At 52.3% G+C, this 21,473-nt stretch overlaps 1 protein-coding gene across 2 annotated transcripts; it reads left to right on the top strand.

Annotated features, from left to right (window-relative positions):
• The first annotated feature begins 377 nt into the window (after window positions 1-377).
• Window positions 378-9,527, top strand: CES4A (carboxylesterase 4A). Of its 2 annotated transcripts, XM_012468267.3 has the most exons (12): window positions 383-519; window positions 595-728; window positions 992-1,145; window positions 2,745-2,849; window positions 2,931-3,035; window positions 3,190-3,228; window positions 3,772-3,912; window positions 4,462-4,542; window positions 4,940-5,093; window positions 6,166-6,294; window positions 6,518-6,590; window positions 8,768-9,527. In XM_012468267.3, the coding sequence occupies exons 1-12, from the start codon at window positions 403-405 to the stop codon at window positions 8,934-8,936; spliced, it is 1,401 nt and encodes a 466-aa protein (XP_012323690.2). In that variant the 5' UTR covers window positions 383-402; the 3' UTR covers window positions 8,937-9,527. The 2 variants fall into 2 exon arrangements, with proteins under 2 accessions (XP_064239243.1, XP_012323690.2); XM_064383173.1 differs by lacking the exons at window positions 6,166-6,294; window positions 6,518-6,590 and having other exon boundaries at window positions 378-519.
• Window positions 9,528-21,473: the final 11,946 nt, after the last annotated feature.

Consider the following 21,473-nt stretch of genomic DNA (forward strand, 5'->3'; position numbering starts at 1 on the left):
ACCATATTCCAGAGCTGTTTGGGAGGCAGAAGGGAGACTGAGGGGAGAGCAGGGCATGAAAGACAGGGAGGTGTTCAGGGCAGGCAGGTTCCTGCCTTGACAACACCAACGAGGTCTCCCACAGGAGCAGGAATCTCTCCCCAGGCATACCCACGGAGTGAGGTGCCAGGCAGGGAGGGATGGTTCCTGAGAGGCCAACCTGCCTCCCAGTCCTGGGCCCTAGGGCTGGCGGAGGCCTCCGGGCCACGGACACGCACAGACGCTGCCTGGATTTTGCTTTGGGTTCTCTCCCCTCACTGTGGACCCTGGGTTGAAACCCATCACCCCGCGGCCGCCGCTGCCACTGCGCGGGGCCCACACTCACCTGGTGCCCGCAGGTGCCTGCAGGAGTCCTGGGGCCAGATGGCTTCCATGTACGTCAACATACGGAAACGGTACAAGTTGCTGCGCTTCAGCGAGGACTGTCTGTACCTGAATGTGTACGCGCCAGTGCGCGAGCCCGGGGACCCCCCGCTGCCGGTGAGTGCCAGGTCTCCCACGCCCGTGATCCCACCACCGCCCCGCCCTGCTCAGGACCCGGCCTTCCTTGCCCAGGTGATGGTCTGGTTCCCGGGAGGCGCCTTCGTCGTAGGCGCCGCGTCTTCGTACGAGGGCTCTTACTTGGCCGCCCGCGAGAAAGTGGTGCTGGTGTTTCTGCAGTACAGGCTCGGTGTCTTCGGTTTCCTGAGGTGGTGGGGCAGGGACCCTCTGGGACCGCAGCTCGGGGCGGAAAGGCGAGGACTGGGTGGGAAGGGAGGGCGGGGCCTGGGGCGGGACCGCGAGGCGGGGCCGGCGCTCCGTACTGTCTGCAGGGAGAGAGCTAACTCCAAGGAAGTGGGTATGGGTTTTAGAGGGGCAAGGCTGGGCTGGGTTGCGGGGAGCCCAGGAAGGTAGCCCTACGCACCCCGACTCTCGAGGCCCGGGACCCTGACAGTGAACCCTGCACGCCCAGCACGGGCGACAGCCATGCGCGCGGGAACTGGGGGCTGCTGGACCAGATGGCGGCTCTGCGCTGGGTGCAGGAGAACATCGCGGCCTTTGGGGGAGACCCAGGAAATGTGACCCTGTTCGGCCAGTCAGCGGGAGCCATGTGCATCTCAGGACTGGTGAGAGCAATGCCCAGACGGATTCAGCACAGACTTAGGCTCCTCCGTTCCCACAAATGTATCCTCCACTGAACAGGCCGTGTGCAGATTTGCGTGTATATCAACATGCCTGTCATAGACCTGCCCTCACCCCTGCCAAAGGGACCGCCCCTTACAGCCAAGGATGTCTCCTCTGTTCAGGGATATCACTGATGAGAAAACCAAGCCCCAGGAAGGGCAGTGCTGAGGCTTGGGGTAATCAGCAAATCCAGGTGCTGGCCAGCACCTCCTGCCTCTCTGCATTCCCCTAGAACTCTATACCCTGAACAGAGCCCACCACCTGCCCACTGGGCAAGGCCAGGACCTCACACCAGGTCTAGAAGCCAGGGACATGAGTTGGACACAGAGCTTTGTCCCTGACTCCTGTGTGACTGCTGACCTGGGATGTGCCTGGAATGTAGGTGTAATGTAAGGTGCCCTGTGAGGGGCACATGGCTGGGAAGTGAACACATCACACAGGGCCTTGCTGGCCACAGTCATAATACTCAACACTTGTGCACTTCCTGTGTGCCAGGCACTCTCCTAAGCACCTGTGTGTCATCATCCATGTAATTCCTTCACCAGTCCAAAAAGAGAAGTGCTGTTGTCCCCATTCTACAGATAAAGATATGAAGGCCCAGAGAATTAAGAAACTTTATCCAAACTTCTCTAAAAAGCAAGGAAATATATATGTATTTTTTTGAGACGGAGTTTCACTCGTTGCCCAGGCTGGACTGCAATGGCGCTTCGGCTCACTGCAACCTCTGCCTCCTGGGTTCAAGCGATTCTCCAAAGCAGGGAAAGATTTTAAGCAGCAAAGTGACACAATCAGATGTCCGTTTAGAGAGATGTCTCAGCCTGCTGCATGGGACTGGGTTGGCAAGAAACAGGAACAGAGACTTGGAGAGCTACTGGGAGGGGCAGGGATGAGGATAGAGTATATCCCAGGAGAGATCATGAGGGCTGGCTCTAAAGCAGGGGCAGGCAAGATGGAGAGTACAGGATGACTCAGCATGATGCAGGAGGCCATATGGACAGGACTAGGGAAGCTGGGGTGTGGGAATAAGCAGAGATAGGGAAGGCCCCTGGGGCTGGGGGATGATGTGGGGTAAGGGATGCCACCCAAACAGGGATTGGCTGGAGAAGGTTTGGGGAACATGAAGTGTGAGGTATCCAAGGGACAGGATGGGAGGCCCTAGATGTATTTGTTCCCCAAACTTGGGCAATGGAGAGAGGCCAAGAGCTGTCAGCATAGGTAACAAGCTGGGGAAACCATGAGGTCCCTTCCACCTACCCCTCATTTCTAGCCCCAAAGCAGAGGGAGACACCTTTCCCACACCAGCAGATTTCCTCCCACAATCTCACATCCCCTCTGGACCCTGCTGGGGCCCACTGCACAGACCAGAGGCAGAGAGACCACTGGCTTTAGGTCTAGGACATCACCCCAGGACTCTTGACTCCCTCCCAGATACTTGCCCTTCCTGGCTTCACTCAGGCTGTCTGCCCATGGCCAGATGCCCAGAACATCCCAGGTGTCCCTACTTGGGCATCTCATGGGTGGCTTCCTCCCTATCCTTGCAGATGATGTCACCCCTAGCCTCAGGTCTCTTCCATCGGGCCATTACCCAGAGTGGCACTGCGTTATTCAAACTTTTCATCACTCCTAACCCACTGAAAGTGGCCAAGGTGGGTGCCTCTCCTTCCCCAGGGCTCAGCAAGGAGGGGCAGGATGGAAGAACCCCTGAGTATCCCTTCTTCTCTCTCTAGAAGGTTGCCCACCTGGCTGGATGCAACCACAACAGCACACAGATCCTGGTAAACTGCCTAAGGGCACTATCAGGGGCCAAGGTCATGCGTGTGTCCGAGAAGATGGTAAGTAGAACATTTCAGCTGCCTAACCTGGCTGCCTGAAGGCCATCCTCCTATCCTGTTACCCAGCCACCTCCAACTACTTCCCCAGGGACCCTATCTCAAGAGCACATTGGGGAGACTTCCTTTAACTCTGATCCCTTCCTCTCCCCCACAGAGATTCTTCCAGTTGAATTTCCAGAAAGACCCTGAAGAGGTAATCAGGCCACATTCTGCAATTTGAGTATTTATTGAACACCAGGCACTTGGATACTTAGGAAATTGTTCAGGCCAAGATCCCTTCCCTAGTGGAGCTGATGTTCCAGTGGCGAAGGACAATAAACCCTATAAATAAATACATTATCCACCTCCTTAGAAGGTGATAAGTGAATAGCAAGGAATTGAGAGGGTAAAGGGGAGTTGGACATGTTGGGAGGTGCGGGCTCTTAAATAGAATGGATGGGGGATAGGGCAGGACTCACTGAAGGGACTCACTAAAGTGACATTTAGCAAATATTTTCAAGAGGTGAAGAAGTGAGCTATAGAGATACCAGCAGTAAGCATCCCAAGTCCACGTAGCTTGGTCCTGCATATCCTGCTCCCCTCCCACCCTCAACCTCCTGGGGCTCACCATGCCAGCCCCAGCATTTTCCCAATCAAAGAGCCTAGGCTAGAGCAGCCTCTGAAGGGGTACCCATGGTCGCAGGGACCCTGGGAGGATACTCGAGAAGACTGGCTGGAAATGCCCTTTGCCTTGTAGACTATCTGGCTCATGAGCCCTGTGGTGGATGGTGTGGTGTTGCCAGATGACCCTATGGTGCTCCTGACCCAGGGACAGATTTCATCTGTGCCCTACCTTCTGGGTGTCAACAACCTGGAGTTCAATTGGCTTGTGCCTTATGTAAGTGAGTAGGAGTTCAATTGGCTCTTGCCTTACGTGAGTTTCACAGTGGAGGCAGGGAAGGATGCTTCCTGGACAGTGCTGGGCACCAGGTCAGATGCCAGTAGCCCCTCTGGGGATGCCCATATGCTTGGGAGCCTCCTGTAGTCTCTGTACAGTGAGAATCAGCCAGGAATGATGGAGGGGAAGAAGGGAGAAGCGTGGCCTGTTGGAGGTTTCAGAGCCCCAGATTCATGGGTTATGATGCTCATTCCCAAGCCTCTAGGCAACTGCAAATCCTGAAGCCCTCCCTTGCTCCTGGGTCAGGGTAGATGCCCCAACTCAGGATGGACAGCTGCTCAGTACTGCTTCAGCTTTGGTCCAGGTGGTAGTGATGGGCAGCATGGGAGGAGGGGGGCAAGAGAGAGTCACAGGCCCTTCCTGGGCTGTGTGCTCTGTCTGAGAACTCATCATTAGATGGGCAAGACCCTTGGGGCCTTTGTGGCTCTGGCCAGAATCCCTCCTAATGCCCAGGCCTGACCCACACCGGGGTCCTTGTCTTGTGAACAGATCATGAAGTTCCCGCTAAACCAGCAGGTGATGAGAAAGGAAACCATCGCCAGGATGCTGTGGAGTACCCGCACCCTGTTGGTGAGGGGCCCAGCTGACAGGGGTGCTCAGTTTGGACAGGACTGACCCCCCTTTTTTTTAACCCTGTAGCTGCTCTTTGCAAAGGGGCTCGCACCCAGGGTAAGGATCTTTCTCAGAGGGCCTGGGGTTTGGTGTGGGATCAGATGGCTGCTTTGTGTGGGATCAGATGGCTGCTTATAGGTAAGGACCCCAGATATGCTCCGGGTCATAGGGGCAGTTATGTAGCAAAATCAGGGGTTACAATCAGCAGAGATGGAAACTTTCCCAGGAAGCTCCCCTTTTTCACCCTCCAAGGCCAAAAACTCCTGGGGAGCTGAGCCTGGGTCCAAGTCACTGGTGGGCCCACCTCTGGCCCAGCTGGCACCCAGGCCTCAATAGGTGTGGTCTCCCCGCCCAGAATATCACCAAGGAGCAGATACCACTTGTGGTGGAGGAGTACCTGGACAACACCAATGAGCATGATTGGAAGATGCTACGAAACCGTATGATGGACATAGTTGAAGATGCCGCTTTCATGTATGCCACGCTGAAGACTGCCAACTACCACCGAGGTATGCAGGGTCCCCAAGAGTAGCCACACTGGCCCCATCCACTCTCTAGCTGTACTGTTTGCCAACAGGGCTTATCAACGGCTCCCCTACCCTCTCTGTACTTCTGGGCTAATATAGGATTCTAAGATAACACAGAGGAGGCAGCATGCTATCAACTATAAGAGGGGAAGCGCCCAGTTATGGTGGCTCACACCTGTAATCTCAGAACTTTAGGAGGCCAGGGCGGGTGGATCATTTGAGGTCAGGAGTTCTAGACCAGCCTCACCAACATGGTGAAACCTTGTCTCTACTAAAAATACAAAAAAATTAGCCAGATGTTATGGCACATGCCTGTACTATATAGCATGTCTCAGCTACCTGGGAGGCTGAGACAGGAGAATCACTTAAACCTGGGAGACAGAGGTTGCAGTGAGTTGAGATCACACCACTGCACTCCAGCCTGGTCAACAGAGCAAGATTCCATCTCAAAAAAATATATATATATATAGATAGATAGATAGATAGATAGATAGATAGATAGATTTATATATGTATATATATTTAAATATATACATATATATTTATATGTGAGGAAACGCTTTTCCTTAGGAAGAAGGGCAGGAGATCAGGCGATCCAGAGGAGCAGCCTGGGGTGGTCAGAGAAGGCTTCTGGATGAGAGGAAAAGCTTAAGGGCACCTTGAAAACCCAGGCTGACTAGGGCTTGGGGAACATGTGGTGATAGGTTAAAGGTGGGCTGGAGAATGCAGACACTGAAGACCCTTCAATATGAGGCCAAGAAAGGTTCAGAACAGGGAAGAGGAAAGGCTTCCATGATTCTGGCCACAATCCTGTGAATTAGCTTTTAGTATTCTCAGTCTGCAGATAAGGAATTATTGACACAATTCAGAGAGGTGGAGCGGCTTGCTCTAGGTCACACAGCAAATGAGTACAGATAGGATTCAAGTCTGCCCCCTTGATTCTGAAGCCAAAGCTCTTTTTCCTGCTTGATGCCGGTGAGTGGGACACACGGGGTGGATGGGAAGCCTAAGCTGAGGCTTTTTCTGCAGCCCTCCTCAGTTTCCCTCTTCACAGATGCCAGCCTTCCTGTCTACCTGTATGAATTTGAGCGCTACGCTCGTGGAATGATCGTCAAACCCCACACTGATCAGGCGGACCATGGGGATGAGATGTACTTCCTCTTTGGGGGCCCCTTCACCTCAGGTGCAAAGACCCTACCTGACACCCACTGGGTGTCCAGTCCCCTCCCTCTTTGTGCAGACCCACCTCTCCATCAGCTGGCCATGGGGAGCTCCCCAGTTCCTAATCTGGGATGCTCTCCCAAATGAAAGTCTTCTGCTCTGGAGGCAGCAGCAGCAGCAGGAGTAGGGTGGGATGTCAGCATCCCCTGCTCTGTCCAAAATGCCACATCCTATTCTGCCCCCAGGTCTTTCCACGGGTAAGGAGAAGGCGCTTAGCCTCCGGATGATGAAATACTGGGCCAACTTTGCCCGCACAGGGTGAGTCTGCTCCCTGACATATCTGGGTATTCTACCTGCCCAGTGCTGGACCTGATGGCCAGCTACTTCGGATATTTGCCCCAGCATGTCCTACAGAAACTGCCCCCAGGCTGGGCAGGAACCGACTGCCCAGTCAGTCCCACCAGAGTGCCCCTTCCTCCTCAGCTTTCCCCAGTCATTCACCCGATCCTAAATATCTCTAGAATGTGTCCTTCTTGATCCATGACCCACACTCTTCATTCACTCAAGCATTCCACAGTCATTCCCCACTGCTCTCTTTTGGGCCCAGCCCCAGTACTGGGAGCTGGAATTCAAGGATGTTGCAGACATGAGCCCCATCCTTCAGCAGCTCACCACATAAAATCAGGAAATTACAAGCTGGCACACTGAGAGCTGTACTGGGGGAGCACAAGGCACTTTGAGAGCATAGAGGAGGTGTCTGGGCCAGCCTCGGGGGCAGGCGACATGTAAGGGGGGCTTTGGCTAGCTTTGCGACTATTTTCTTAGAATCTCACTCTGCCACCTCAGGCTGGAGTGCAGTAGCACGATCCCGGCTCACTGCAACCTCCGCCTCCCATATTCAAGCAATTCTCCTGCCTCAGCCTCCCGAGTAGCTGGAATTACAGGCCCCTACCACCACGCCCAGCTAATTTTTGTATTTTCGTAGAGACAGTGTTTTACTATGTTAGCCAGGCTGGTCTTGAACTCCTGACCTCAAGCAATCCACCCGCCTCAGCCTCCCAAAGTGCTGGGATTACAGGCGTGAGTCACCGCACTGGCCTCTCCTTTCAATCCTTCCTCCTTATGACACTCAAAGTGTCTTTCTATTTTTTTAAATTAATTAATTATTTATCTTTAAGACAGAGTCTTGCTCTGTTGCCTGGCCTGGAATGCAGTGACACAACCTCAGCTCACTGCAACCTCCGCCTCCTGGATTCAAGCGATTCTCCTGCCTCGGCCTCCTGAGTAGCTGGAACTACAGGCGTGTGCCACAACGCTCGGCTATTTTTTGTATTTTTAGTTAGAGATGGGGTTTCACCTTGTTACCCAGGCTTGAACTCCTGATCTCAGGCAATCCGCTCGTCTTGGCCTTCCAAAGTGCTGGGATTACAGGCATGAACCGCCACACGCGGCCACTCTTTTTTTAATTTTTTTGAGACAGGGTCTCGCTCTGCTGCCTAGGCTGAAGTGCCGTGGTGCAATCACAGCTCACTGCAGCCTTGACCTCCCAGGCTCAAGCAGTCCTCCCACTTCAGCCTCCCAAGTAGCTGGGACTACAGGCACACACCACCATGCCCGGCTAATTTTTGTATTTTGTAGAGATGTGGTCTTGCTATTTTGCCCAGGCTGGTCCCCAACTCTCGGGCTCAAGCAATCTTCTCACTTCAGCTTCCCAAAGTGCTGGGATTACAGGCATTAGCCACCACACCCAGCCTAAGGTGTCTTTCTGAAATAACATTTAACCATGTCACTCACCTGCTTAAAACTCTTCATAGCTTCTCTCTGCCTCCAAGATAAAGTCCCAGCCCCTCAGCCTTGTGTGAAAGGCCTTTCATAATCTTTCCTATGTCATCTCCTTTCCACTTCCATCCCTTTCACACACACCCTGTTTTTACCTAACTCTTTATTTGTGCTTCCTCCAAAAGCTTTGGCCTTTTATTATTTATTTATTTATTTTTGAGATGGAGTCTCGCTCTGTCACCCAGGCTGCAGTGCAGTGCTGCAATCTCGGCTCACTGCAACCTCTGCATCCCAGGTTCAAGCGATTCTCCCGCCTCAGCCTTCCGAGTAGCTGGGACTACAGGCAAGGTGCTCGAGCTAATATTTGTATTTTTAGTAGAGACGAGGTTTCACCATATTGGCAAAGATGGTCTTGATCTCTTGACCCTGTGATCTGCCCACCTCAGCCTCCCAAAGTGTTGGGATTACAGGCGTGAGCCACCACAACCAGCCATCTTGGTCTTTCATATCTCTCAACCTGGCACATACTGTTTGCTCTGCCTGGAAGGCCCACCCCACTACACACTTTCCTATTCTTTCTTAAAGATCTAAGTATCATCTCCATAAAGCCCTCTGGAACCCCAACTCCCAAGGGCAAATTAAAGGGGGGAAGGGTGAGAGAAAGAAGCAGGATGAAGAGGAACAGAGATAATCCTCTTTCTTTCCCTTCTGGGCAGAAACCCCAATGATGGGAATCTGCCCTGCTGGCCACGCTACGACAAGGATGAAAAGTACCTGCAGCTGGATTTTACCACGAGCGTGGGCAAGAAGCTCAAGGAGAACAAGATGGCTTTTTGGATGAGTCTGTACCAGTCTCAAAGATCTGAGAAGCAGAGGCAATTCTGAGGGTGGCTATGCAGGAAGGAGCCAAAGAAGCATTTGCCCCACCACCCAGGCCCTGGGGAGACTGGCCATGGACATACCTGGGGACAAGAGTTCTGCCCACCCCAATTTAGAACGTGCAGGAACTCCCTGCTGTCTCCAGGCCAGAGCAAGAGCTTTTGCCTGTTATGTGGGGCCTGTACCACCCTCTCCAGCCTGACATCCCATGATGCTCCCCACCTCACTGTTGATATCCAGTTAGGCCAGGGTCTGTCAACACCATGCTGTGCCCAACTCTCCAGCCTCAGACAACCTCTTTTTTCCCTTCTTCAAATCCTCCCACCCTTCGGTGTCTCCTTGTAGCTCCTTCTTATGGGAGGTCAACCCAGACTGCCACTGCCCCTGTCCCTGCACCCAGCTTGGCATTTACCGTCCAACCTGCTCAACCTCGTGCCTGTCTGTTCACATTGGCCTGGAGGCCTTGGGCAGGTTATCTGTGACATGGAGCAAACTTTTGATAGTTTGAGATCTTCTCTCCCACCCACACTTATCTCCCCCAGGGCCACTCCAAAGTCAATACACAGGGATGGTCTCAATAAAGAAGTGTTGATTTGACCTCAATGTCTATGGTGCCTCAATCTGAGCCCTGGGAGAAAGGGAGAATTGCTACCTGTTTCTTAGTGGGCTGTGCCTGGATGCTACGCTCAGTCAAGGGGTGCTACTGCAAAGTTGCCTGGGGTACAAAACACTTAGTCTCAAGTGCACCCCTGAGGACAGCAGGACAGCCACACTCCACACTCACTTGTCCATCAGTTTAGGTCTTAGTGCTGCATCCAGATTCCTCTGGCCTCTCCTGCAGCCCATGTATATCTCAGCCTGTCCCAGTTTTTATTTCGTTGTTTAGTGGGTTTTTTTTTTCTTTTTTTTGAGATGGAGTCTCACTCTGTCGCCCAGGCTGGAGTGTAGTGGCACGATCTCAGCTCACTGCAACCTCCGCCTCCCAGGTTCAAGCAATTCTCCTGCCTCAGCCTCCGAGTAGCTAGGATTATAGGTACCCGCCACCAGGCCCAACTAATTTTTGTATTTTTAGTAGAAACGGGGTTTCACCATGTTGGTCAGTCTGGTCTTGATCTCCTGACCTCATGATCCGCCCACCTCGGCCTCCTAAAGTGCTGGAAATACAGGCATGAGCCACCATGCCTTTTTTTTTTTTTTTTGAGATGGAGTTTTACTCTTGTCGCCCAGGCTGAAGAGCAAGGACACAATCTTGGCTCACAGCAACCTCTGCTTCCCGAGTTCAAGCGATTCTCCACCTCAGCCTCCCGAGTTGCTGGGATTACAGTTGCCCACCACCATGCCCAGCTAATTTTTGCATTTTTAGTAGAGATGGGGTTTCACCATGTTGGCCAGGCGGGTCTCGAACTCCTGACCTCAGGTGATCTGCCCATCTCAGCCTCCCAAAGTGCTGGGATTACAGGCTTGAGCAACCATGCCTGGCCACTGTAAGCTTTTTGGTGGTAAAATACACATAACAAATTTTACCATTTTAACTATATTTAAATGTACAGTTCAATAACATTTAGTACATCCACATTGTTGCACAACCATCAGCACTTATTCTATCTTTAGAACTTTTTCATCACTTAAACTGAAACTCTATACCCATTCAACAATGACTCCCTGTTACCCACTCTTCCTAGCCCCTGGGAACTCCTATTCTACTTTCTGTCTCTATGAACTTGACTCTTCCAGGTAACTGATATAAGTAGAGTAATACAGTATTTGTCCTTTTGTGTCTGGCTTATTTCATTTAACATGATGTCTTCAAGGTTCATCATGCTGTAGCATGTATCAGAATTTCCTTCTGTTTTAAGGCTGGATAATATTCCATTGCAGGTATATACCACATTTTGTTTATCCATTCATCCATTGATGGGTATTTGGTTTCTTTCCACCTTTAGGCTGTTGTGAATAATGCTGCTATGAACACTGGCATAGTGTCCCACAGTATTTTTGCCCCAAACTAGTGTGGATTAGGCCATTTATTCTCAGAGGTTCCTGAGTCTCTGGGGAAAATGGAAGCTGCATAGATCTGTAGGATGAGGCACACCTATCCCCCATACCCCAGCATCTAACCTCCAAAGCAAAGGGATGGTGGAGGAGGAGGGAAGCCCCTTTCAAGCAAACATTAATCCTCACGACAATCATGGATCTTCTTATCCCCATTTTACAGATGAAGAAACTGATGTATTGAGACATTAAAAAGCCTTGCCCAAGGTCATGAGCTAGTGAGGGCAGAGCAGGAATTGGATCCAGGCCTGTCTGAAGTACCCTGCCACCTCCATCCAGACCTGGGGCAATCTCTGAGGGATGGTGGCTGCCACAGGAGATGCGGCAGCTCTAGTCTCAGGAAGCACAGCCAGAGGATGTCCCAGGCAACCAAATAGCCACTCATCAGTAAGGAGCCAGAGTGGGGACTGCTAGTTCAGCTCCCAGAATGTGGTCCTGGGGCAGCCAGTGCAGAACTCAACAGCGGCTCAGCTCCAACTGGGCCTGATTTCACTCCAGTGTCCACAAGGGACATCCTGACCTGAAGGTCTTTGGGTACTCCCCCTGTGGCCTGCTGGCACAGCCCAGACCTGCCTCTGATGGTTCCTCCTGATTTCTCCCCTGATAAAGATTCTATCTTTGACCAAACTCTACTCAGACTTTCCTGAGCTTTTTCAGCTAGGCTTGACTTTTTAGCAAGATTCCTGCTAAGCCACTTTAACCAGAGCTCCCCACCCTCCATATCTGATCACCTTACATAATCTAATTAAGTTCCTTAGCCTAGGCTGGGCAAGGTGACTCATGCCTGTAATCCTAGCAGTTTGGGAGGTCAAGATGGGCGAATCACTTGAGCTCGGGAGCTCAAGACCAGCCTGGTCAACATGGTGAAACTCCATTCTACTAAAAATACAACAATTAGCCAGGTGTAGTGGTGGGCACTCAGCTACTTGAGAGGCTGAGGCAGGAGAATCTCTTGAACTCAGGAGGTGGAGGTGGCAGTGAGCTGAAATCGTGCCACTGCACTCCAGCCTGGGTGGCAGAGCAAGACTCCGCCTAAAAAAAAAAAAGTTCCCTAGCCTCCATTATCCCCCAGGTGATGTCTGGTCACCCTGGCCTGCCTGCAGCAAGAATCCTATTGGATGGGCTTAGCCAGATCCCCCTTATCTCTGATGTTTCCTCTTAGTAATTTTCCATCCACTGACCCAACCTTGCTCCTTGGCTATAAATTCTCACTTGTCCATGCTGTATTCAGAGTTGAGCCCAATCTCTCTCCCCAACTGCCTGACTGCAAAACCCCATTGTGGCAATCCCTATGCCTATTTCTTTTTCTTTTTTTTTTTTATTTTGAAGCAGGGTCTCCTCTGTTGTCCAGGCTGAAGTGCAGTAGTGCGATCACAGCTCACTGCAGCCTCAAACTCCTGGGCTCAAGCAATCCTCTCACGTCAGCCTCCTGAATAGCTGAGACCACAGGCTGGCACCACCCGCCTAGGCTAATTCTTTTTTAAATTTTTGGGCCTGACGTGGTGGCTCATGCGTGTAATCCCAGCACTTTGGGAGGACGAGGCGGGCGGATCACGAGGTTAAGAGATCGAGACCATCCTGGTCAACATGGTGAAACCCCGTCTCTACTAAAAATACAAAAAAATTGCTGGGCATGGTGGCACGTGCCTGTAATCCCAGCTACTCAGGAGGCTGAGGCAGGAGAATTGCCTGAACCCAGGAGGTGGAGGTTGCAGTGAGCCGAGATCGCGCCATTGCACTCCAGCCTGGGTAACAAGAGCGAAACTCCGTCCCCAAAAAAAAAAACTTAGCCAGGTATGGTGGCACGTCCCTGCAGTCCCAGCTACTTAAGAGGCTGAGGTGGGAGAATTGCTTCAGCCCAGAAGGCTGAGGCTTCAGTGAGCTATGATCACACCACTGCACTCAGCCTGGTTGACAGAGTGAGAGAACCTCTCTACCGCCTTGGCCTCCGAAAGTGCTGGAATTACAGGTGTGAGCTACTGGCTCGGCCCCTATGCCTATTTCGATGGTCCTGAATAAAGTCTGCTTTACTGAGCTTTAACAAGGATCATGAACGATTTTTCTTGGACGCCCCTCCTCACGAGGTCTCACAAGGGTCTAGGGGGAGGGTAGCTGCTTCTAACAGCCACCTGCCCAGGGCCCTCCTCCGCTATTTAGAGGAAGTGCAGCTGAGCAGGAGCCAGGGTTAGTCGGGTCCTGGCTGTGACAGATGTGAGAATCATAAAGGGCTCTGGGGAAACCCCAGGACCCTCCCTAGGAATCCGAGCCTGAGAGAACCCCAGTGGGCAGTCTGAATGCTGGGCTGGCCCCTGCCTCCCACAGCCCCGGCTCCACACCCTCCCCATTCACCCAGGAAGGTGTCCCTCTTTCGGTCAGCTCCTCCCTGGGTTGCACTGCTGGATGATGGAGGCGGGAGGTCCCACCTTGTCCTCCTGTCCCCACTCAGGTCCTCCCATGGCCAGCCGGAGTCGCTCCTAAATCTGTTGCCAGGCCCCATCCCACGTGGATCGGTGCGCAGAACAGACTGGATCTTGGTGAAAGCCTGAGGACACTTCTGAGTCTTGCTCCTAGCCGCCCTAACCACCCCCCGGGTTTCACCCGCCCGCTTGCCCGAGCCTTCGCAGGGACGAAGGAGCACGGGCTCTACGCTCGCGCGGGCACAGAGCGCACACGCGCCCCCTGCCGGCCGGGCTGCCCACCTCGGGCTGAGCCGAGCTCCCGGCTCCGGAAGCAGCGCCCCAGCGTCTACCCCGCCACGCCCCCACCTTCCACCCGCGAAGCAGCAATTACTGGCCCCGGCGGCTGGGAAAGGGCCAATTAGCGCAGGAGATTCGGCCCCTCTGCGGGGCCCCTGCTGACCGCAGCCGCCGCAGCGCTGCCTCCGCCGCGGGACCCCAGCCTCCCGCCGCCCGCCGCGGCCCTCCCGGCCTGGCCGACAGCGCCGGCTTCCTGGAAGCCCCGGGGGACGCGCCGTCCGGCCTCCCGCCAACTGCAGTCACGGATGCAGCCGCCTGGCGCCGGCCCAGAGCCGAGGCGGACGGGCGGACGCCGGGAGCTGAATCTCGCCGCCGCTGAATCTAGCGGGCTGCACCCCCGACCGCCTGCGCCTCGGCGCGGGCCAGCAGTCTCCAGGCGGGGGCGGCTTGGTCCAAGCCCTCTTGCCTTCTCAAGGCCCTCCTCGCTTCTTCCAACCTCCAAGGCCCGGTTCTGGGCTGGGCGACCTGGAGCAGTTCCTTGCTGGTGGCTACAGCGGGCCAAGCTTTGGAAACCCACCGCCGGTGCTGGATCGTGCCCCGCGACAGGGACATGGGTATGGTGGGAGGTAGGCAACACGGCGACACAAGCACTCACTACTGACAGTGAATTCATGGACTTCTTCCCTTGGGTCCCTCCCCTGCACAACTTGACTTACCCCTTAAAGACTTTGGATACCCAACAAGAATGGGTCCTACCGTCCAGGAGACTACGGGCTGCATGGGTGGAGGCTCCAGGAACTTGGCTAGGACCCCAAGCTAAAGAAAGCCCTAAGATCCAGGGAGGGAGGCAACGTGTAGAAATAAAAAAGGGTGGGGCCGGGCACGGTGGCTCACGCCTGTAATCCCAGCACTTTGGGAGGCCGAGGCGGGTGGATCACAAGCTCAGGAGTTTAAGACAAGCCTGGCCAACATAATGAAACCCCATGTTTACTTAAAATACAAAATTCGCTGGGCATGGTGGCGCATGCCTGTAATCCCAGCTACTTGGGAGGCTGAGGCATTAGAATTGCTTGAACCAGAGAGGTGGAGGTTGCAGTGAGCCGAGACAGCGCCATTACACTCCAGCCTGGGTGACAGTGCAAGACTCTGCCTCAAAAAAAAAAAAAAAAATGAGGAAAGGGACAGAGACAGATGTAAGAGACAATGGAATAATCAGCCAAGAAAGTCAGAGGGGTTGGCTGGGCACAGTTGCTCACACCTGTAATCCTCACACTTTGGGAGGCCGAGGCAGGCAGATGGCTGAGCCTAGGACTTTGAGACCAGCCTGGACAACATGGCAAAGCCCCATCTCTACAAAAAATACAAAAATTAGCCAGTCATGGTGGCATGCCCCTGCAGTCCCAGCTACTGGGGAAGCTGAGGTAGGAGGATGGCTTGAACCGAGCAAGCAGAGGTTGCAGTGAGACAAGATTTTTAAAAAGGCAAGGCATGGTGGCTCACGCCTGTAGTCCCAGCACTTTGGGAGGCTGAGGCAGGTGGATCATCTGAGGTCAGGAGTTCCAGACCAGCCTGGCCAACACAGCAAAATCCCGTCTCTACTAAAAATACAAAAATTAGCCAGGCTGCTGGTGCTCACCTGTAATCCCAGCTACTCAAGAGACTGAGGCACAAGAATTGCTTGAGCCTGGGAGACAGAGGTTGCCAAGATTATGCCAAAGCACTCCAGCCTGGGTGACAGAGTGAGACCCTGTTTCTAAACAAAAAAAGGAGGGGTGGAGGAAAGAGGCAGAAGCTGGTGGACATACAGCCAGACAGACAAATGGAAAGAGAGCCAGGGCAGTGTTGGGGTAGTTCAGGCTGGAGGAGGGCTATGCCTGGAGACTCAGACAGTAGCTGTGGTCAGGGATCTGGTTTTCTTCACGGTTGTCTGACCACTGAGACACCTCAGGGTGGGAGGGTGATGGAAAGGGAGGGCTTCCTGGAGGAGCCTTTGAAAGGATCTGCAGGGAAAAGTGGAGGGAATGAAGGTGGGAGCAGAGGGGAAGCTATCTCAGCCAGAGGGCACAGCAGGAGCAAAGGCCTGGAGGCAGGAATTGGCTTGTTCAGTCCCAGCAGCTCTGTGTCAGCATGGCCCCCACAGAAAGGCTGAGAGAGGCAATGGCCCAGAACTATAGCACCAGGCCTGTAAGCTGGGAGGGAGCATGGACTGTATGCTGAGGCACTAGGGAGCTATGGGAGGGGCATATCTTGCTCAGATTTCCCTTTCAGAATGTTCTTCGAGGTTACTTAGTATAGAGACGCTGGAGGTGGAGAGAGTGGAAGTGAAGTTTCCAAAGTACATGGTCGGGACTAGTGACACATAAGGGCAAGTGTACTGTTTTCCCAAGGAGCTTTAGGCCAGGGTGGGAGGTCAGCTCTGATCACTCACCTCCCCTACTCACAGGATGGCCCCTGGCATACTCTGGCCCAGCACACTGCCACCCAGTCAAGCCTGGGAACTCACATGGCCCCTCCCCAGGCCTGGGAGACCTCAGCGCCTACCCACTGGGCCCAGGAAAAGCCCCAAGAGGGTTTCCTGTGCAGGATGGAGGGACAAACAGACCTCCCACCCTGCAGAAAGCTTGTCAAGACAACACTCTCACTTCCCACCACCAGCCCTCTGTGAAATGATGACTCCACTGCCATGAAGGGTTAGCTCTGGGTCTATTTGGGGAGCCAGTAGGTAAGGGAGGAGGGTCCAGGTGAGCCCAGAAAGAACTCAGAGGCTGAGATCACATGGCCCACAAAACAGGGTTCACCACTCCTTTTTTAGGCAGAATTTAAGGAGCGGTATGTTCCTGTCTGGGCCTGTTCTCTGTATCCTCAGGCAGACCACTTGCCTTTCTGGACCAGACTTATTTTCTTTTCTTTTTTTTTTTTTGAGATGGAGTCTCACACTGTCACCCGGGGTTGCGGGGTTGGAGTGCAATGGTGCGATCTACACTCACTGTAACCTCCGCCTCCCAGGTTCAAGTGATTCTCCTACTTCAGCCTCCCAAGTAGCTGGGATTACAGGTGCCCACCACCATACCAGCTAATTTTTTGTATTTGTAGTAGAGACGGGGTTTCACTATGTTGGCCAGGCTGGTCTCGAACTCCTGACCTTGTGATCTCCCAAAGTGCTGGGATTGCAGGTGTGAGCCACCACGCCTGGGCCAGACTTTCTTTGGGAATAGTCCCTGTGGTAGGACAGGACTCTGGCCTCAGCCCCCTCTAGCCATGGTCCAGAACCCCTGTCCACTCTCAGCCCTTTCAGCCACAGGAGCTGCTGGCGGAGCATGTTGGTGACCTCACCAAAGAGCTGCTGGGTGATCATTATGGATCTCCCACCGAGGTGGAGCCTGAAGGTGAAAGAAAAAGCCTTTCAGGAAATTAGCGCCAGTGGCAGGAAAATTCATCAAAAGCTGACGGAGGCGCCTGTGGCTGATTCACGTCTCTTGCCAAAGGAGCAGCTCTTCTGGCCTGAGGGAAGGGCTGGCAGCTTCCAGGGCCTTCCAGAGACCCCAGATCCCTGGCCCTGTTGCTGGGCCTCTCAGCACCTGGCAGGGGTGCCACCATGGATTTGCTGCTCCCAAATCATGGGATTCTGCAGTGCTAGGAAAGGCTGCTGATGAGCAGGGGTCTTGAGTTTTAATATAACTCTTCCCTGTGCTGTGTGATCTCAGACACTCAGTTGGCTTCTCTGATACTCCCTGCCAGGAGAAATCCTAACTTTCCTGGCCTCTATAGGTGACCAATACATCCACAATACTCAGTATATCTGAGACAAGAATTTTTTTCTGAAAAGTGAGGATGCAACTATACCCAATCATTGGTAGTGGGAGGTCTTGTGTGAGAAACAGGGAGGCAGCCTGAATGTGGAACCCATTATTCTGATAGCAGCTCCACCTGCCAGCATCCAGGTATGGCCGACAGAAGAGCTGTTGCAGCACACACCTCCAGGGGGAACCATTTCCATAGTTTACTGTCTGAATGAGGTGTGGATGTAACCTGAGCTCCATGTGCTGCCTCCTCTGGGCTAAGTACCCACGAGCATACTCACAGCACACACATGCCTCAGAGAAGCCTCTGATTGGGTGATCAAGGTCACCACCTAACCAAAAGCATCCACATTGGTCAGGCTTTGCAGCCCACACTTCTGCTTTATCTATGCATGGCTGCCTTCAGCTCTTAGAGCAGATCTGGTCCTAGGTCCAGCCAGATCATTTAATGCTGATAGGAACAAGATCCTTTGAAAGAGGTATGGATGTAGCAGGGCCCAGAGGCTTAGGAAGTCCCTTCCAGGCCATGCATTGGTTCTGGCACTGCCACTGCCCCTGCTCCACTACAAAAGGAGGCAGGCCAGGCCGGGCATGGTGACTCATGCCTGTCATCCCAGCATTTTGGGAAACCGAGGTTTCACCTGAAGTCAGGAGTTCGAGACCAGCCTGGCCAACATGGAGAAACCTTGTCTCTCCTAAAAATACAAAAAACTAGCTGGGCATGATGCCGTGCGCCTGTAATCCCAGCTACTGGGGGGCTGAGACCAGGAGAATCACTTGAAACCAGGAGGCGGAGATTGCAGTGAGCTGAGATCGCACCACTGCACTCCAGCCTAGGTGACAGAATAAGACTCTCTCTCAAAAAAAAGGAGGCAGGTTCAGGCAGTTACCCTCTGCCATAGCAAAGCATGACTTCCCCAGCTTAGCTCTGCCAGGTTCCTTCCTTTTTCAGGCCCCCTTGCTTGCCTGCCCTCCCTTCCTTCCTTCCTTCCTTCTCTTTCTTTCTTTCTTTTTCTTTCTTTCTCTCTTTTTCTCTTTTCTTTCTTTTTTTTTTCTTTCTTTCAAGATGGAATCTCACTCTGTTGCCCAGACTAGAGTACAGTGGCAAAATCTCGGCTCACTGCAGCCTCCACCTCCTAGGTTCAAGCGATTCTCATGCCTCAGCCTCCCAAGTAGCTGGGATTATAGACATGAGCCACCACATCTGGCTGATTTTTGTATTTTTAGTAGAGTTAGGGGTCTCACCATGTAGGCCAGGTTGGTCTGGAACTCCTGACCTCAGGTGAGCCACCTGCCTCGGCCTCCCAAAGTGCTGGGATTACAGGTGTGAGCCACTGAGCCCGGCTTTAGGCACTTGTTCAGCTCATTGTATGGCATTTTGGCTAGACCTTACGTGAACTCAAACTGTTATCCAGTGCTTCTCTTATTGCCAATGTTTACAGATGACTGTATCAAATATAGCATTGTACAAATCATAGCATTTCAGAGCTAGAAGTGACCATAAAGAGTGTTAGAGCCACCATTCTTCGAGAATGGGAGTAGCTGGGATTGCAGGCACGTGCCACCACGCCCAGCTAGTTTTTTGTATTTTTAGTAGAGATAGGGTTTCGCCATGTTGGCCAGGCTGGTCTCGAACTCCTGACTTCAAGTGATCCACCCACCTCGGCCTTCCAAAATTCTGGGATTACAACTTTGTGCTCAGTAACCCAGGTATCTTCTGATGTTTTTGACTGTGCAGTACAGTCATTCCTTTTCCTGTGACCCCACCCTGTCCTCAGCAATTCACAGTGTCTACACCACAGCTCAGGGATGAGCACATAACTCAGACTTGGATTATTAAGTTTAATCTCAAGATTTTTGTAGAAACATTAGGAAAGAGAACAGCTACCACTTGAGGGTGAGTCAGCATGTGAATTAAGCTAAAACAGAAAACTAGCTGGGTGCAGTGGTAGGTGCCTGCAGTCCCAGCTACTCGGGAGGCTAAGACAGGGAGATTGTTTGAGCCCAGGAGTTCTGGGCTTTAAATCACTATGCTGATTAAGTGTCTGCACTAAGTTTGGCATCAATATGGTGATCTCCAAGGAGCGAGGGACCACCAGGTAGCCTAAGGAGGGGTGAACCATCCCAGGTAGAATATAAAGCAGGTCAAAACTCCTGTGCTGCCTGGGCGCCGTGGCTCATGCCTGTAATCCCAGCACTTTGGGAGGCTGAGGAGGGCAGATCATCCTAGCCAATATGGTGAAATACCATCTCTACTAAAATACAAAAAATTAGCCAGGTGTGGTGGCACACACCTGTAGTCCTAGCTACTCAGGAGGCTGAGGCAGGGGAATCGCTTGAATCCGGGAGGTGGAGGTTGTAATGAGCTGAGATCACGCCACTGCACTCCAGCCTAGTGACAGAGCAAGACTCCATTTCAAAATAAAACTTCTGCGCTAATCAGTAGTGGGATTGTGCCTGTGAGTAGCCATTGCAATCCAGCCTGGGCAACATAACAGGCTGGAGTGCAGTGGTGCGATATCGTCTCACTGCAACCTCTGCCTCTTGGATTCAAGCAATTCTCCCTGCCTGTCTTACAAGTAGCTGGGATTATAGGCGCCTGCCACCATACCTGGCTAATTTTTGTATTTTTAGTACAGATCGAGCTTTACTATCTTGGCCAGACTGGTCTCAAACTCCTGACCTTGTGATCTGCCCACCTTGGCCTCCCAAAGTGCTGGGATTACAGGCATGAGGCACTGTGCCTGGCCTCTCTAAATTACACTTAATGAAAAGTGTGAATTGATCTGGCCAAGAAAGGGGAGAAAGACAAGCTAGACAGAGTGACATTACCCAGAGCTGGAGCAGACCAAAGCTGAATTCCTTGCCTATTCACTGAGTTCTAAATTGCCCTTTTGGTGTTCCCAGAGGGGAAATGTGCTGGTGAGGTGGCTGTGGGCTAGTAATTCTTTCTGCTTATTTACAAAGTAATATTACAGCATGATGGGAAACCCTACCTGCCTGGATGGTTCAGAGTTTGGAAAGTTTGGGAAAGAATCCAAGAACATAGCAGGTTATCAAGGCATTATCAGCTGGGACACAAAAGGAGAGAAGGTAAAAGAGGCATTTGGATTCCAGAATCAATAATGAGCCAGAAGTGAGTGTTGAATTATTCAACCTCCTGCATTGATCCATTGATCTCTATCTGTAGCTCTTGGTTTATTTTTCATTGGCATTTCCTGTGTCTCAGACACTGAGAAGAGAAATGGGAGGAGGAGGAGGAACAGATTCTTAAGACTCAAGAAGAGAGCAGAAGTGGTGCCAAAGAGAAATTTGGCAACATACATCAGGAACTTTAAAATGTCTATATCTTTTGACCTAGAGGTTCTACTTTTGGAAATTGATCCTAAAAACACTATCTGAAACTATTTTTTTTTAAGGCAGAGTCTCGCTCTATCACCCAGGCTGGAGTACAGTGATGCGATCTGGGCTCACTGCAACCTCTGCCTTCCAGATTCAACCTCCCAAGCAGCTGGGACTACAGGTTTGTGCCACCACGCCCAGCTAATTTTTGTATTTTTAGTAGAGTCAGGGTTTCACCATGTTGGCTAGGCTGGTCTTGAACTCCTGGCCTCAAGTGATCCACCTGCCTCAGCCTCCCAAAGTGCTGGGATTACAGGCATGAGTCACTGCACCCGGCTCAGAACTTTTAAGAAAAAGCCTTAAGGACCGTGACATTCACAGCAGCCTAATTAGTAATTTGTGAGTAACTGGAAACAACCTAAACGTCCAATAATAGGGGATTCACCAAGTAACAATAGAGCTACAGGATGCCACTAGGGGCCGGTCACAGTAACTCATGCCTGTAATCCCAGCACTTTGGGAGGCCGAGGTTGGTGGATCACTTGAGACCAGGAGTTCGAGACCAGCCTGGCCAACATGGGAAAATCCTGTCTCTACTAAAAATACAAAAAAAAAAAAAAAAAAATACCCAGGTGTTCTGGTGCATGCCTGTA

This window comes from Aotus nancymaae, unplaced genomic scaffold, assembly GCF_030222135.1.
Source record: "Aotus nancymaae isolate 86718 unplaced genomic scaffold, 86718_ANA_hifiasm-v0.15.2.pri h1tg000030l, whole genome shotgun sequence".
Lineage (NCBI taxonomy): Eukaryota > Metazoa > Chordata > Mammalia > Primates > Aotidae > Aotus > Aotus nancymaae.

Excerpts from the sequence above, each read along its gene's own strand:
- CES4A (XM_012468267.3), top strand. The coding sequence starts at position 403 with ATGGCTTCCATGTACGTCAACATACGGAAACGGTACAAGTTGCTGCGC. Across the intron at positions 4,543-4,939 it reads GGAGTACCCGCACCCTGTTG|AATATCACCAAGGAGCAGAT; the intron begins GTGAGGGGCCCA and ends CTCCCCGCCCAG. Across the intron at positions 6,591-8,767 it reads GCCAACTTTGCCCGCACAGG|AAACCCCAATGATGGGAATC; the intron begins GTGAGTCTGCTC and ends CCTTCTGGGCAG.